The sequence below is a fragment of the Miscanthus floridulus genome, chromosome 8 (genome assembly GCF_019320115.1).
Source record: "Miscanthus floridulus cultivar M001 chromosome 8, ASM1932011v1, whole genome shotgun sequence".
Classification (NCBI taxonomy): Eukaryota; Viridiplantae; Streptophyta; class Magnoliopsida; order Poales; family Poaceae; genus Miscanthus; species Miscanthus floridulus.
The window spans coordinates 3,953,933-3,969,791 of record NC_089587.1 but is presented as its reverse complement, the minus strand read 5'-3'; the positions used below and the strand labels follow the sequence as shown (position 1 = coordinate 3,969,791).

Genomic DNA, 15,859 nt, shown 5'->3' with positions numbered 1-15,859 from the left:
CTCTTGCAGAAAGATATCTTATAGGATTTCTCAACTACTTAATCAATTTTGTTTTTTATTAGAAAGAGATATATGTTATTGATTTTATTATATTTTGAACGAAAAAAAACAAAAGCTGGTTACTTATTTGCAGGCTCATGAATAAACCCACTTACTACTGCTCTCTCCGTCTAAAAAAAATATACTTTTTACAACCCTAAGAGTCAAACAATTAGTTTTTTGACCAAATTTATAAATATACTATTATTTATGATACCGTTAATTATGAAATATATTTTTTATATCAAGATTAGATATAAATGCTTTCTCTATAAATTTGGTTAAATTTAAGAAAGTTTGATCTTCGTAGAGTTTAGAACTATATTTTTTTTAATAAAGACAGAGGGAGTACGTTGCTTTGCTTTATTGGTGTGCCTCAGAACTGCCTAGTACAGGGTTTTCTCTTAAAAAAAATCGAGAGGAGGAGACCCTGTGATGGGGCCCATACGTCAGTTGGCTCACCGGTAGCAGGACACTCGGTTCCAGTCCGTTCCCGACCACTCGGAGCAGAGGAAGCCCGGCCGCCCCCGCCCCCTCCACGCGACCGCAGCCAATGGCGCGACTCCGCGCGGTCTGAGGCCATCCGGGCCGTCGGATGGGCGTGACGGACGGCCGCGGCTGGCCCAGCACAGAGCCCCCCGCGATTGGCTCGGGCGTCCACGCGTCGCGCTCCTACTGGTCCAGGTCGGACTCGTGACGTCCCGGCCAACGCGACGGGCGCAGCGAGATCCCGAGCCAGCCGTGTTTAAAACCCGTCCCCGTCTCGGCTCTCCTCTCCACCACCACAACAGGAGGCTCGACTCGTCAGCCAGCAGTTCGAAACCAAGGATCTTCAAGAAGGCGAGGAGGAGGAGGAGACGCGCGCGCAGCGTTGAGGTGGTGCCGGCCATGGATCGGGTTCGCGGATCCGCGTTCCTGCTCGGCGTCCTGCTCGCAGGTACCTACCGTGCGATCCCGTCGTCTCGTGCGGTTCGGTTTCTCTGAGGTTTTTGTCTGTTTGTTTTATGTTACTGTGATGGATGTGAGATGAGATCTGGTGCTGGGGTTAGATTTGATAGTGCCCCTGAGATGCCTCGAGCTCGATCTGCGTGAGATATATGTTTGGATCATGAATTGAGGAGCGGGCGCTGGGGATGACGGGGCACCGTAGACTGTTCATTCATGTGATATAATATTTAGACTGTTTCTAGGTAGTATTTCCTTGATCTCTAATTGGTACCCATCCGCGACCAAGGGATGTAGTTGATGCAGAATTTTTTTTAACTATCCCCCTGAACCTGAAACGGAGTCGCGTTCACTCCGACTGAGTTCACACATTAGCTAGCGATTTCAGACTTCATGTCATAGATAGACTTCATTACTGCCTCGATCTGTGATTGGTTCGATCATGATCATGGTATTAGAATTAGAAGAGAATGTAATGGTATGGAGCAGACTGTGATTCTCATTTCATGTCTAAACATCCAGTCATTACATTTATAATAATTGAACTAACAGCCAGTCATTAAATTTATAATAATTGAACTAACTGTAGGTGTCTATTTTTTATATGGATTAGATTACCAAGACATTCAGATTCAGTGGAATAATTGGAATGTGTCTGAATTCACTCTTTGCTGATGTCAAATGCTGCCTCAATTACATTACATTTCAGTTGCTGCTGCTGCTGCTGTATATGTGCTGGTAACTTCAGAGATAAGATAATACATGATCAGTGTCATTTAATCATTTTATTCTGTATATTTGCAGGATCCCTGCTTGCATTTTCGGTTGCTAAGGAGGAGACCAAGAAGCTCGGGACCGTGATCGGTATCGATCTCGGTACCACCTACTCTTGTGTCGGTGTGTACAAGAACGGTCATGTCGAGATCATCGCCAATGACCAGGGTAACCGTATCACACCCTCATGGGTTGCCTTCACCGATAGCGAGAGGCTCATCGGTGAGGCTGCCAAGAACCAGGCAGCTGTCAACCCTGAGAGGACCATCTTTGACGTCAAGCGTCTCATCGGAAGAAAGTAATACCTCCCTCCCACAATTACTTATCGTAATTCATCTTGCTGTGGATTATGTCTGGTGTCTTAACTGTAATACCCATTGTTTAGGTTTGAGGACAAGGAAGTCCAGAGGGACATGAAACTTGTTCCCTACAAGATTATTAACAAGGATGGTAAGCCCTACATTCAGGTCAAGATCAAGGATGGGGAGAACAAGGTCTTCAGCCCTGAGGAGATCAGTGCCATGATTCTTGTCAAGATGAAGGATACTGCTGAGGCTTACCTTGGCAAGAAGATCACCGATGCTGTCGTCACTGTCCCTGGTTAGTAACTGAACCATTCTGCTGGTTACCTCTGGTGGTTGTCATATAAAAATGTGGTGGCTCACTTCTTTATGTTGTGTATTTTTTGCAGCGTACTTCAATGATGCGCAGAGGCAGGCAACCAAGGATGCTGGTGTCATTGCCGGCCTCAATGTTGCTAGGATCATCAATGAGCCGACTGCTGCTGCTATTGCCTACGGTTTGGACAAGAAGGGTGGCGAGAAGAACATCCTTGTGTTTGACCTTGGTGGTGGTACTTTTGATGTCAGTGTCTTGACCATTGACAATGGTGTGTTTGAGGTGCTGGCCACCAACGGTGACACCCATCTTGGAGGTAATAGAATTTTCTCATTAAATCTTTCTAGCCATCCAATGCACAGGCAATATACTTCTGATGACTGTACTATCACCTTACTATCAGATGCTATGTTGACATTGATTAAAAACATGATGATGCCATATATTCATAGTGTTCATTGATCTGAATCTGAATGGTTATGATGCCAGATACATTAATAGAAGTTCTATCTGCATTCAAGTTTATGATGCATGCACTTGTTTTAGATGAATGAATTCATCATCCATACCTTGAATCTGCTCTGTATATTTACTTGCCATTAGAAGTTACATGGACGCATTTGCTTTTTACTGTTGATATATTTCATGCATAATCTATCAGCACATTTCCTGTGAGCTTACACTGTAACTTGCCTATTTATGACTGAGCTGTATCATCTCTTCATTCAGGTGAGGACTTTGACCAGAGGATCATGGAGTACTTCATCAAGTTGATCAAGAAGAAGTACAGCAAGGACATCAGCAAGGACAACCGTGCTCTTGGAAAGCTGAGGAGGGAAGCTGAGCGTGCCAAGAGAGCCCTCAGCAACCAGCACCAGGTCCGCGTTGAGATTGAGTCCCTCTTTGATGGGACCGATTTCTCGGAGCCGCTGACCCGTGCCAGGTTTGAGGAGCTGAACAACGACCTGTTCCGCAAGACTATGGGCCCTGTCAAGAAGGCCATGGAGGATGCTGGCCTTGAGAAGAGCCAGATCCACGAGATAGTCCTTGTTGGTGGAAGCACCAGGATTCCCAAGGTCCAGCAGCTCCTGAGGGACTACTTTGATGGCAAGGAGCCCAACAAGGGTGTCAACCCTGATGAGGCTGTTGCCTTTGGTGCCGCGGTGCAGGGAAGCATCTTGAGCGGCGAGGGTGGTGACGAGACCAAAGGTTCGGCTCATGTTTATGTGCTCTTTCCCTAGTGCTAGCTTGGTTGTTTTGTTAGTGATCATCCTGCTTACAGAAGTGTGATTTTGCCTTGGTGCAGATATCCTCCTCCTTGATGTGGCTCCCCTCACCCTGGGTATTGAGACCGTCGGTGGAGTCATGACCAAGTTGATCCCGAGGAACACTGTCATCCCAACCAAAAAGTCGCAGGTGTTCACCACCTACCAGGACCAGCAGACCACTGTCTCCATCCAGGTAATGACGTGTAGCCTGCTCTCTGCTCTCTGCTGTAATCTCTTCCACCAGCTGTGGGATTGGTAGTAATGACCTGTTTTGTCTGTGATCTATAAAGGTCTTCGAGGGTGAGCGCAGCATGACCAAGGACTGCCGTCTTCTCGGCAAGTTCGACCTCTCTGGCATTCCACCAGCTCCAAGGTGCGTTGCTGCTACCAGAGATTGTTGAACCGATGATTGAATGAATCCAGTGTTGTCTGATGACCCATAACACTTTGTGAACGAATTCTGCAGGGGCACTCCCCAGATCGAGGTGACCTTCGAGGTGGATGCCAACGGTATCCTGAACGTAAAGGCGGAGGACAAGGGCACCGGCAAGTCGGAGAAGATCACGATCACGAACGAAAAGGGCCGCCTGAGCCAGGAGGAGATCGACCGCATGGTGCGGGAGGCGGAGGAGTTTGCGGAGGAGGACAAGAAAGTGAAGGAGAGGATCGACGCCCGGAACCAGCTGGAGACGTACGTGTACAACATGAAGAACACGGTGGGCGACAAGGACAAGCTTGCGGACAAGCTGGAGGCGGAGGAGAAGGAGAAGGTGGAGGAGGCCCTCAAGGAGGCGCTGGAGTGGCTGGACGACAACCAGTCGGCCGAGAAGGAGGACTACGAGGAGAAGCTCAAGGAGGTGGAGGCCGTGTGCAACCCCATCGTCTCGGCCGTGTACCAGCGGTCGGGCGGCGCCCCTGGCGGTGACTCCGAGGGTGGCGTCGACGACGACCACGACGAGCTGTAGATGGTGGTGACGTGGAGTGCCGGAAGCCAAGCCAAATTTTGTAATGGTGTTTAGGGTGGATGGGAGGGGTGACTCTGGACGGTGGTGGGTGGGTTTCATCTGCGGACAAAACTAATCTTCGTGGTGCTCTGCCATTCGCCGTGCTGAGCGTAGAACTGTTTGTTTTTTTTCTACTTCCTTGTGATTGTTCTTGTTATAGAGGATTCGCATTGGAATTTTATGTGAAAAAGAAGCACTTTTAAGACGTTGCAGCTTTCTATTCCTAGTTAATAATGATAATTAAATGGTGCAAAGTAGATTCGGAGTGAAAAGCCAAGCCGAGAGAAAAAAAAAATGTGCTTGACTGCTTTTGTGACGAGTACACGACGGGGAGGCCCAAAGCCGAGTGGGTACTGCAATCTGCTTCGGCCTCAACGCTAGCCCATGAGGAGGAGATGAGATTGCGGCCTCTGATGATGTGGCCCAGGCCGAGGAACTTGAATTGATTTGGAAACTGAACGGGGCTGTTTTTGTTCTGGACTGGGCTAGGCTACATGAAATGCTTCGACGTTCGAGTCGATAATGTTTCCCGTCAACAAGAAGCACAGCATGCGTATACCAAGCATTAGTTTGCCCACCTCATTTAATTTTGACCAAATTTATAGCAACTTACACCCAGTATCGACGATATCAAATACGTTTCGTTAATTAAATTAAATTATTCATGAAATATGTGTCGATACTAGATATTGCGTTAGATGCTAATATAGTTTCCTGTGAACTTGGTGAAAAAAGTTAGGAAAAACAGATTCAGAGCAAAACTAGATACAATTTGGAACGGAAAGTTGATAGTACCACATCCTAGTTGATGAGTCTGAGACGCAAAAGCAATGCCCCGATGGATCCATGGACTGTGCGACTGATTTTTTTGAGACAAATAAGCACCACATTACCACAAGAAAATCGGATCTCTGACCATATGGAGAGACAGCTTTTGTCCCTGCGCTCATTCTTCCAACGCATATCAAGTGACGCATTACACGTTTTGGTCAACTAGGACGTACTCACTCCATCATAGAGAGAAAGAATCTTACAATAAGTTTGGTCATCACAGTCAAACTATTACAACTTTGATTGAGTTCATAGAGAAAAATTAATATTAACATCTATAACACCAAATAGATATATTATTATGAAACTATATTAGATAGCAAATTGAATGGTACTAATTTAATGTCATAAATATCAATACATTTTTTTTCTATAAATTTGGTTAAATTTATAATAGTTTGGCTTTGACAAATTTATAGGATATGATTGGTTGCTCGCACAAGGCAGACATTACAAGAAGGGGTTATACTACATAAGATAAAGACTGCACAAGTGAATGTAATTTGGTGTTCTTTGGTTTGGTGCATTAGTAAGTGGGTTGCATCTTAGTAAGGGCCTGTTTGGATCCCCTTCTCTAAACTTTAGAGCTCTAAAAGTTTTAGAGTACTTTAGCTCACTTTTAAGCTCTAAAGCTCTCATGTGAGGTGGGCTGAAGTTTATAGCTAATTTTAGATCACTTATTTGGAGCTTTAGATCTAAAATTTAGAGGAGAAAATCCAAACAGACCCTAATGCATAGTTCTATGTTTGCTTTTTGCAAACACTTTTACAGTAGTACACGTAAGATCAAGCATGGAACCAATAGCATGGCATTTCGCGTGAAACACCCTCGGCGCGATTCTCTCCAGTACCCACGCCAGCGGAGCCAGAGCCCTCTTCTCTTTTCTTGCTGCCAGCATAGGCCCCGATCGCTTGAACTTATCAGCCGTACCGTTTTAACAGAATAACAGTGTTTTTCTCTCATAACAAATCAGCATCAGCATTAGCATCAGTTGTTTTTCTAGCTAGCCGAACAGGGCCATAGTGTTATGGATCGAGGGAGTGGAGGGACCAGTGGACTCGGAAAAGAGTAAATGATGAAAATTTAGAAGAGAGAAAATTTTCTTTTTAAATATTATTAGGTACTCCATCTCAATCAAGATAAAAGACACGATTTGACTTGGTACGGTCTTTAAAAGCATACTTTTAATCGTTAATTATTATTATTATTATTATTATTATTATTATTATTATTATTATTATTATTATTTATGGCAACAACAAAAGTATTATTAGAAAGTATTTATAAAGACAAATCTAATGTTACCACTAGTGTACTATAATTTTTTATATTATTAGACTAATTATTGGTCAAAGATAACGAAGTTTGAATTTTATTTAAAATACGTGTATGCCTTATATACTGAGACGGAGGGAGTATATATATGTATAGATTAGCATAGATAGATTAGGTTGGTCAAAGCGTCGGATGGTTGGAAACAAAACTAGAATTGCTTCCTTCTTAAGACGGGGAGAGAGCATCAACAGTTTCTTGTTGAGGCCTTGGTTGGTTCAGCTCCTTAGACCTTGCGGTAAGGCAGAGAGGATCGTTGGTTTTTTCTGCGATACAGCACCGACCGTCAGCTTCCTTATACCGTGCAAATCGTTGGTTTTTCTGCGATACGGCACCGACCGTCGATTGTTAGTTCAATTCTAAGCTCCGTAACGAGTGGCATAGAGATAAACCACATACACCATGGCACTATTTAATTGGCGGGATTATCGCGGCGAGCAAGCTACAATCAATTTTCAAGGTTTGTTTAGATCAGTTAGGGCTAGTCACTAGTTGAAACTAAAATCATTACAAATTAGCTGGGATTAACTAATAACTAGTCAAAGGCTTAGAAAAAAAGATAGTCCATTTATTAGCCCTTCTGCTTAGATGGGCTATGATTAATTTTATTTAATTTTTAGCTAGCTAACAGTAGTTAGCTCGATCTTGTATCAAACAGCGCCTCAATTTTATCCAAATACGGCCTGAGATAGTGTGACACGCAAACGCAATAATGCCTGGTGGATCGATGGAGTAGAAAGACTGTGACTGAGTGAGACCATTTGTATGATACGTATAGATCAGTGACGACAACGCACTGCTCGATCGTGACTTTGGTGACTACTAGGTACCTAGTAAGCTGGTGGGACGTGTAAACCCTCCATAGATTCCAAACAAACCGTAATCGGATCTCGACATAGCTAGTGGGACGTGTAAACCCTCCCTAGATTCCATCCATACCACTCGTCCTGGATCGGACGGACGGCGTGGGCATGCACTCTGGGCAGCGATCGAGGTCATATCACTAGTAGAGGATAGACCTTTGATCCTCGATCAAAATGGGCTCTAGTCCTGGAATTTTGTGCGTCCGGGACTAGAGATATGTTTAGTCTCGGTTGGTGGCTCCAACCGAAACTAAAGGTCCCTGCCCAACGGCTACTACGCCAGACAGAGGTGGCATGTACCTTTAGTCCCGGTTGGAGCCACCAACCGAGACTAAAGGTATACTTTTACTCCGGTTGGTGGCTCCAACCGGGAGTAAAGGTCTACTCCCGGGCCGTGGCTGCGCCCGGGGTTGGAAAGTTACCTTTAGTCCCGGTTGGAGCCACCAACCGGAACTAAAGGTCCCCCCTTTATATCCCGGCCGCCTCCTTCCTCTCCGAGCCCGAGCTCAGCACATTTTGAAGTTCACTGCAGTAGTGTTCTTGCTTCCTCCCTCCCTCCATTGTTCCTCCATCCATTCTTCGATTCCTCCGTCGATTTCTTCGATTTCTCCGTCGATTCTTCAGTTGTAAAGGTTACCAATCTCATACTCTTATTTTTCACTATTGTCTTATCTCATTTTGTTCACTATATATATATATATATATATGGTTCTTTATTGTGGTTTTCTTTCATTTGTAAGCAATTTGAGCTCAAAATCACTTTAAGCTTGCATATTTACATGAAAGAAGGTTAAAGTAGCTAGTTGAACTTGCGGACCGTGTTCATCTCAGCGACCATGTTCTGTGCCGAGCGGTAACGGACGTTAAGGAGGAGCTTTGATTCTACGAGGGAGAGCGGCAACGGTCGTGGAAGACCGTGTTTCCTTCCTCGTAGAATCGGAGCTCTTCCGTGGCAAGTACGGTGCCGTCCGGTGGAGAAATGCTCGCCGAGATGATCACGTAAGCAAGTTCAACTAGTACGGATGGTTATTTATTCACATGTCCCGATATCGTCGCAGTAGTCTGTCAATCACCGTACTTTTTATTTTAACTTTTTATGAAATAAAAAACTTAGAAAATAGTTAGAAAATTATAGAAAATCCGTACTAGTTGAACTTGCGGACCGTGTTCAGCTCGGCGAGCATGTTCTCTATCGAGCGGTAACGGACATCAAGGAGGAGCTTTGATTCTACGAGGGAGAGCGACAACGGTCGTGGAAGACCGTGTTCTCTTACTCGTAGAATCGGAGCTCTTCCTTGACCAAGTACGGTGCCGTCCGGTGGAGAAATGCTCGCCGAGATGATCACGTAAGTAAGTTCAACTAGTACGGATGATTATTTATTCACATGTCCCGATATCGTCGCAGTAGTCTGTCAATCACCGTACTTTTTATTTTAATTTTTTATGAAATGAAAAACTTAGAAAATAGTTAGAAAATTATAGAAAATCCGTACTAGTTGAACTTGCGGACCGTGTTCAGCTCGGCGAGCATGTTCTCTGTCGAGCGGTAACGGACATCAAGGAGGAGCTTTGATTCTACGAGAGAGAGCGACAACGGTCGTGGAAGACCGTGTTCCCTTTCTCGTAGAATCGGAGCTCTTCCTTGACCAAGTACGGTGCCGTCCGGTGGAGAAATGCTCGTCGAGATGATCACGTAAGCAAGGTCAACTAGTACGGATGGTTATTTATTAAAACATATTTTTGAGCTATAGTGTATTAAAAAATGAGTATAGAGATATAGATAATTTTATAGTTTCTTAATTTTATTTGTTTATAAAATAAGAAATTTATAGTGTATTAAAAATGAGTATAGAGAGAAGATGGCAACTGCTTCATTGTTTAGAGATATAGATAATTTTATAGTTTCTTAATTTTATTTGTTTATAAAATGAGAAATTTATAGTGTATTAAAAAATGAGTTTAGAGAGTAGATGGCAACTGCTTCCGGGTCCTCGGTCTCTCATGGGTTTCTAAAGCGACTTAGGCCGGGCCTCCCTCTCATTTCATGCGGCAAGTGTCGTGATGAGACGAAGATTGTGATGTAGTACCGAGTGAAGAAGGAGGGTTCCAACAAGGATCGTATCTTCTACAAGTGTCCGGATCGCAATGTGAGTTATTTTATCGTATTTAATAATTATGGTTAGTTTATACCTATTTTCATGATGGTTGTGATTAAAGTTCTAATTTTTTGTTTTAATTTCAGTGGGATGGCAGTGGACGATGTTCAGGCTTCTACTGGGAGGAAGAGTATGTTGAACTCGTGCAAAAATATCTTGCACAACAGGCAGATACGACGGCTAATGAGGCAGTGATCCAGCCGAAGAAGCCCAAAGATGTTGCACAATCAGGGGATCTGTCTGTTTTAGTTGAGATTGGTCGTGAAATCCTTGTGCTCCTGAAATATATTTTAGCTTTAGTTCTTTTAGTTGTAGTTGGGATTGTCTATATTGTAGCGATGCTTTCATAAATTTGTACCTTTTGTGGTGGCACACATGTTGTATAAATAATTAATTATGATCTAGGTTTTAATATGGTATTTATGTCATATAATACAGATGAGCCGGCATTGGATGTACAATGCTGATCGCCGCTCCCAAGAGTTCATTGACGGCGTGCATTCTTTGTTACGTGCGGCCGAGGCAAACAAACGCGACGGTTTCATGTGCTGCCCATGTGCCATATGTAAGAATACGGTGGAATATCCTTGCTCAAGGACTCTTCATTCACACTTGTTCAAGTCGGGTTTTATGCCAAACTATATTTGTTGGACGAAGCACGGAGAAACCGGCGTTGTAATAGAAGAAGGTGAAGAAGAACAATGGGACGACAATGATATTATTCCCGATGGTGCATGCTTCAATGATACTGCAATGGGAGAAGCTGAAGAAGAGGTAGCCACAGAAAATGAGCCTGCTGATGATCTTTGTCAGGTCATTCATGACGCACAAAGAGAATGTGAAAGTGAAAAGGAGAAGATCAAGTTCGAGCGGATGCTAGAAGATCACAACAAATTGTTGTACCCAACTTATGATGCAGGGCAGAAAAAGTTAAGAACCACACTAGAATTGCTGCAATGGAAGGCAAAGAATGGTGTATTTGATAAGGGATTTGGAGAGTTACTAAAAATCCAAAAGAAGATGCTTCCGAAAGACAATGAATTGTCCGCCACTACCTACAAAGCAAAACAAGTTGTCTGTCCTATGGGGCTAGAAATCGAGAAGATACATGCATGTCCTAATGACTACATGCTGTACCATGGCAAAGAGTATGAGAAATTGGATGCATGCCCGGTATGCCATGCATTGTGGCATAAGATCAGACGAGATGACCCTGGTGATGTTGAGGGTGAACGTCCGTGGAAGAAAATCCCTGCCAAGGTTATGTGGTATGCTCCTATAATACCACGCTTGAAACGTCTGTTCAGAAACAAAGAACATGCAAAATTGTTGCGATTGCATAAAGAAGACCGTAAGGTAGACAATATGTTGAGACACCCTGCTAATGGGTTCCAGTGGAGAGCAATCGACAGAGAATTCCCGGAGTTTGCAAATGACGTAAGAAACTTAAAGTTTGCTTTAAGTACAGATGGTATCAATCCTTTTGGAGAGCAGAACAGTAGTCATAGCACTTAGCATGTTACTCTAAGTATCTACAACATTCCTCCTTGGTTATGCATGAAGCGAAAGTTCATTATGACGCCTGTGCTCATCCAAGGCCCGAAGCAACCTGGCAACGACATCGATGTGTACCTGAGACCACTTATTGACGAACTTCTCATTTTGTGGAATAAAGAAGGTGTACGTGTGTGGGATGAGTACAAACAGGAACACTTTGATCTGCGAGCATTGTTGTTCGTAACAATCAATGATTGGCCTGCTCTAAGTAATCTTTCAAGACAGTCAAACAAGGGATATAATGTATGCACACACTGCTTCGGTGATATTAGAGGTGTATTCTTAAAAAATGTTGAAAGGTCGTGTACCTTGGCCATCGTTGATTTCTTCCTGCAAATCACCCCGTAAGAAAGAAAGGCAAGCATTTTAAAGGGAAGGCAGACCACCTGACCAAGCCTCACAACCGAACCGGTGAGGATGTACTCGATATGGTCAATGATGTGAAAGTCGTCTTTGGAAAAGGACATGGCAGCCAACTTGTTCCGAACGACGCTAACGGTCACGCACCCATGTGAAAGAAGAAGTCCATATTTTGGGACCTACCCTATTGGCAAGTCCTAGAGGTCCACAGCTCGATCGACGTGATGCACCTGACGAAGAATCTTTGTGTGAACTTGCTAGGCTTCATGGGTGTGTATGGAAAGCCGAAGGACACATTTGAAGCATGACAGGACCTGCGTTGTTTGAGAGAAAGAGACAACCTGCATCCAGAGAAGACAGATGATGGACGCCATTACTTATGTCCTGCCAGCTACACTCTAAGCAAAGAGGAGAAGGAAATCATGTTTGAATGCTTAAACAACATCAAGGTACCATCTGGATTCTCCTCGAATATAAAGGGTATTATAAATGTGCCAGAGAAGAAATTCTGTAACTTAAAGTCCCATGACTGTCATGTTCTCATGACGTAATTACTTCCAGTTGCATTAAGAGGAATTCTACCTCCAAATGTACGTCTAGCCACCGTGAAGCTATGTGCATTCCTCAATGCAATTTCTCAAAAGGCAATTGATCCAACTGATCTAGCTAAACTACAGAATGATGTGGTTCAATGTCTCGTCAGCTTTGAGTTGGTGTTCCCTCCTTCCTTCTTTGATATCATGACACACCTCCTAGTTCACCTAGTCAAGGAGATTTTCATTTTCGGTCCTGTGTTCCTACACAACATGTTCCCCTTAGAGAGATTCATGGGAGTCCTGAAGAAATATGTTCACAACCGTGCTCGCCCAGAAGGAAGCATCGCCAAGGGCTATGGAACAGAAGAGGTCATTGAGTTCTGTGTTGACTTTATTCCTGACCTTGACTCGATTGGTGTTCCTGAATCGAGACATGAGGGAAGACTAAGCGGAAAGGGGACACTAGGGAGGAAAACATATATTGGTACGAAGGATGATTATTTCAATAAAGCGCACTACATAGTTCTACAGAACTCCTCTTTGATAGATCCGTATATTGAAACACACAAGGATCTCTTACGATCCGAGTTTCTAGGGAAGACTGAAGCTTGGATTACGCGTAAGCACATGGAAACTTTCGGTGGTTGGTTGCGAAAAAAATGTCAAGGTGATGAGAGCATCCATGAGCAACTGTATTTATTGGCTATGCAACCATCATGGCATATCGTAACATACAAAGGGTACGAGATAAATGGGAACATATTCTACACAGTAGCCCAAGATAAAAGGAGTACCAACCAAAATAGTGATGTCCGCATAGATGCCACAGACCCGAATGGGAATAAGCAGACATATTATGGCCGCATAGATGAAATATGGGAACTAGAATATGCACCTACTTTGAAGATCCCATTGTTCAAGTGCCAATGGGTCAAGGTGACCGGAGGCGGGGTAACAGTAGACAACGAGTATGGAATGACAACAGTAGACCTTAGTAATATTGGGTACAAAGACGAAACCATTCGTCCTTGCCAAGGATGTGAATCAGGTGTTCTATGTCAATGATATGTCTACCAAACCAAAAAGAGGGAAAAACGATAATGACTCAACCAAAGAGTCAAAGCGCCATATAGTTCTTTCAGAGAAAAGAGTCATCGTGGGAATCGAGGACAAGTCGGACATGTTAGAAGATTATGAAAAGTAGGACCGAATTCCGCCCTTCAAAGTGAACAAAGACCCTAGCATCTTGGTAAATAATGAGGATACTCCATGGTTACGACGCGATCATAACCAAGGGACATACATAAAAAAGAAGTTCATTGCTGTGCCCACTTGATGATATAGTGATTTAATGTAGTGTGTGTTTGAGATATTATGTAATAGTTGTGAATTCAGATGTTTATTATGCCGTGTTTCAAATTAAATCAATGTTTGATTTGGTGGGATTTCTCTCTCGAAAAGTAAAATTAGGATATTGAGTGATGAAAAATTAAAATATTAACGTTAAAATGATGTGAAAACAAATTTCCTGTCCAAAACCAATAGTTTTAATAATTTTAATTAAACACTACATTTTTGCATTAACGAAATAATAAATATTAGTTACATTATGTTTTACAATTATAACAAAAAATAAAAAAAGTTAGGTTATAGATTTTTCCTATGTGCAATAAAGAAAAAGAAAATTCATATTTTTAACAAAATAATTTTATGCCTTTTATTTAATTTACTATGTATTTAACAAGAAAATCCATATTTCTATTAAAAAAGTCTGCTCAAAACAGGCGGGAAACGAAACTGCAGGCCACCTTTACTCCCGGGTGGGAAGCCCACCCGGGAGTAAAGGTGGGCTGCAGTTTCGTGGCCCGCCAAAAAAAACCCTTTACTCCCGGTTGGTAACGCGCACCGGGAGTAAAGACCCTTTACTCCCGGCTGGTGGCTGGCACCGAGAGTAAATCTCCCTGGTATATAACCGCCAGCGCCTGGCGCAGATCGATCCGCTCCTCTTCTTCCTCGTCGAACACTGCCGCCCTCTTCTTCCTCGCACCGCCGTCCGTTCGCCTTCCGTGACACCGCCACCCTCTTCTTCCTCGTGCGGCCTCCACCGCGCGCGCCCGTGGCCCTCCTCCGCGCGCGCCCGTGGCCCTCCACCGCGCCCTCCTCCGCGCGCGTCCGAGGCCCTCCGCTGTCGAGCTCGAGGTGATCAGTTCATCTCTCTGTACATTCTCAGACGGTGGAAAACTTCAAAAAATGTTATATTTTGCTGTGATACCGAATATAGATGTTCTAAAGTAAATTACAAATATCCTAGATTTTATATACGCAAATATCATATAAAAATGAAGGAAAACTTCAACGTTTCTTCATTTGTGAACTTTGAATATACAGATATAATATATTAATGTTGCTAAGTAATATGAGCATTACATATTTTTTCGGGAAGACTATCTTCAAACTTTATATCATAGCATCAGAGACGAAGTACTGTGCCTGTAGAAGAAGAAAATAAATTCTTATCATTTTAGAAATAGTAATGGTTATATTAGCAATAAGACACATATACTTACATTTCATAATGACTTATACTTACATTATCAGCATAGAATTTCCTCATATGATGAATGACTACATGGTTCACATGGTACATAGGATCACAACACGCACCGACACCGCCCCGGCCCACCTCACGTCGTCGTCGTCAGCACGCCGGCCCGCCTCACGTCGTCGTCGTCAGCACACCGGCCCCCGCGCCGACACGTATATATACATCATTTGTATTCATATGCATGTATATATACGTCGCGGAGCACCGCCGCCCTCGTTCGCCCATGCGTTTCTATGTATACGGCGGAGCACCGCTGCCCTCGTTCACCCATGTGTACAAACATATATACGGCGGAGTGGAGCACCGCCACTCTTGTCACACCGCCCTCTCTCGCGGCCTAGTCGATCAACATTCGTATTATCGTTATCGTTAACGCTAAACAATCACACCAGGGCGAACCGCGCTGTTGATGTCACCGACGTGGTTCGCCCTAGTCACCGACGCAATTCGCCCTCGGCCGTTTATGTATAGCCCTAATTCGCCGTAGTGTGGCGAATTGCGTCCGTGACCGAGGGGCAAGATTTAATAATGCATATTGTTCATAGATTTTACGCATGTAAGCAAAGATTTGACGTACTATATATTGGTTTTGTTTTTTGAAGCTAGATGGTCGACCCGAGAAACATGGATGAGGAGGAGTTGATGATGAATTTGATCAACACTGGCACTCAAGTTGCCGGCGATGATGGTGCTAACAATAACGTGCAAGAGGATGCAGATGACGGGAGTTAGTACTTAGCTCTTGAACAAAATGAGCAACAACATATTGGCCAAGTATATATTTTTTATTATTAGCTATATATATTATCATATGTCTTATGTGTGCTCATGACATTAAAAATAATGTTTATGTTTTGTAGCCCTCTGGATCGACATCAACAACTACAACGAAGAGTAAAAATGTTCGAGGTCCCAAAAAGCCATTGGAGGGCCGCTTCATCATCTCGGAGTTCAATGTGGATACAGGCGAA

General features: G+C 43.6%; 1 protein-coding gene across 1 annotated transcript; it reads left to right on the top strand.

The window, feature by feature from the left end:
• Positions 1 to 823: 823 nt before the first annotated feature.
• On the top strand, positions 824 to 4,853 carry LOC136475537 (luminal-binding protein 2-like). Its single transcript, XM_066473028.1, has 8 exons — positions 824 to 976; positions 1,789 to 2,056; positions 2,144 to 2,358; positions 2,450 to 2,692; positions 3,106 to 3,585; positions 3,683 to 3,837; positions 3,935 to 4,017; positions 4,111 to 4,853. The coding sequence occupies exons 1-8, from the start codon at positions 928 to 930 to the stop codon at positions 4,607 to 4,609; spliced, it is 1,992 nt and encodes a 663-aa protein (XP_066329125.1). The 5' UTR covers positions 824 to 927; the 3' UTR covers positions 4,610 to 4,853.
• Positions 4,854 to 15,859: the final 11,006 nt, after the last annotated feature.

Bases quoted from the DNA above. Each gene is read 5' to 3' on its own strand.
- LOC136475537 (XM_066473028.1), top strand. From the start codon at position 928: ATGGATCGGGTTCGCGGATCCGCGTTCCTGCTCGGCGTCCTGCTCGCA. The intron at 2,057-2,143 runs GTAATACCTCCC...CCCATTGTTTAG, and splicing joins AAGCGTCTCATCGGAAGAAA to GTTTGAGGACAAGGAAGTCC. The intron at 4,018-4,110 runs GTGCGTTGCTGC...CGAATTCTGCAG, and splicing joins GGCATTCCACCAGCTCCAAG to GGGCACTCCCCAGATCGAGG.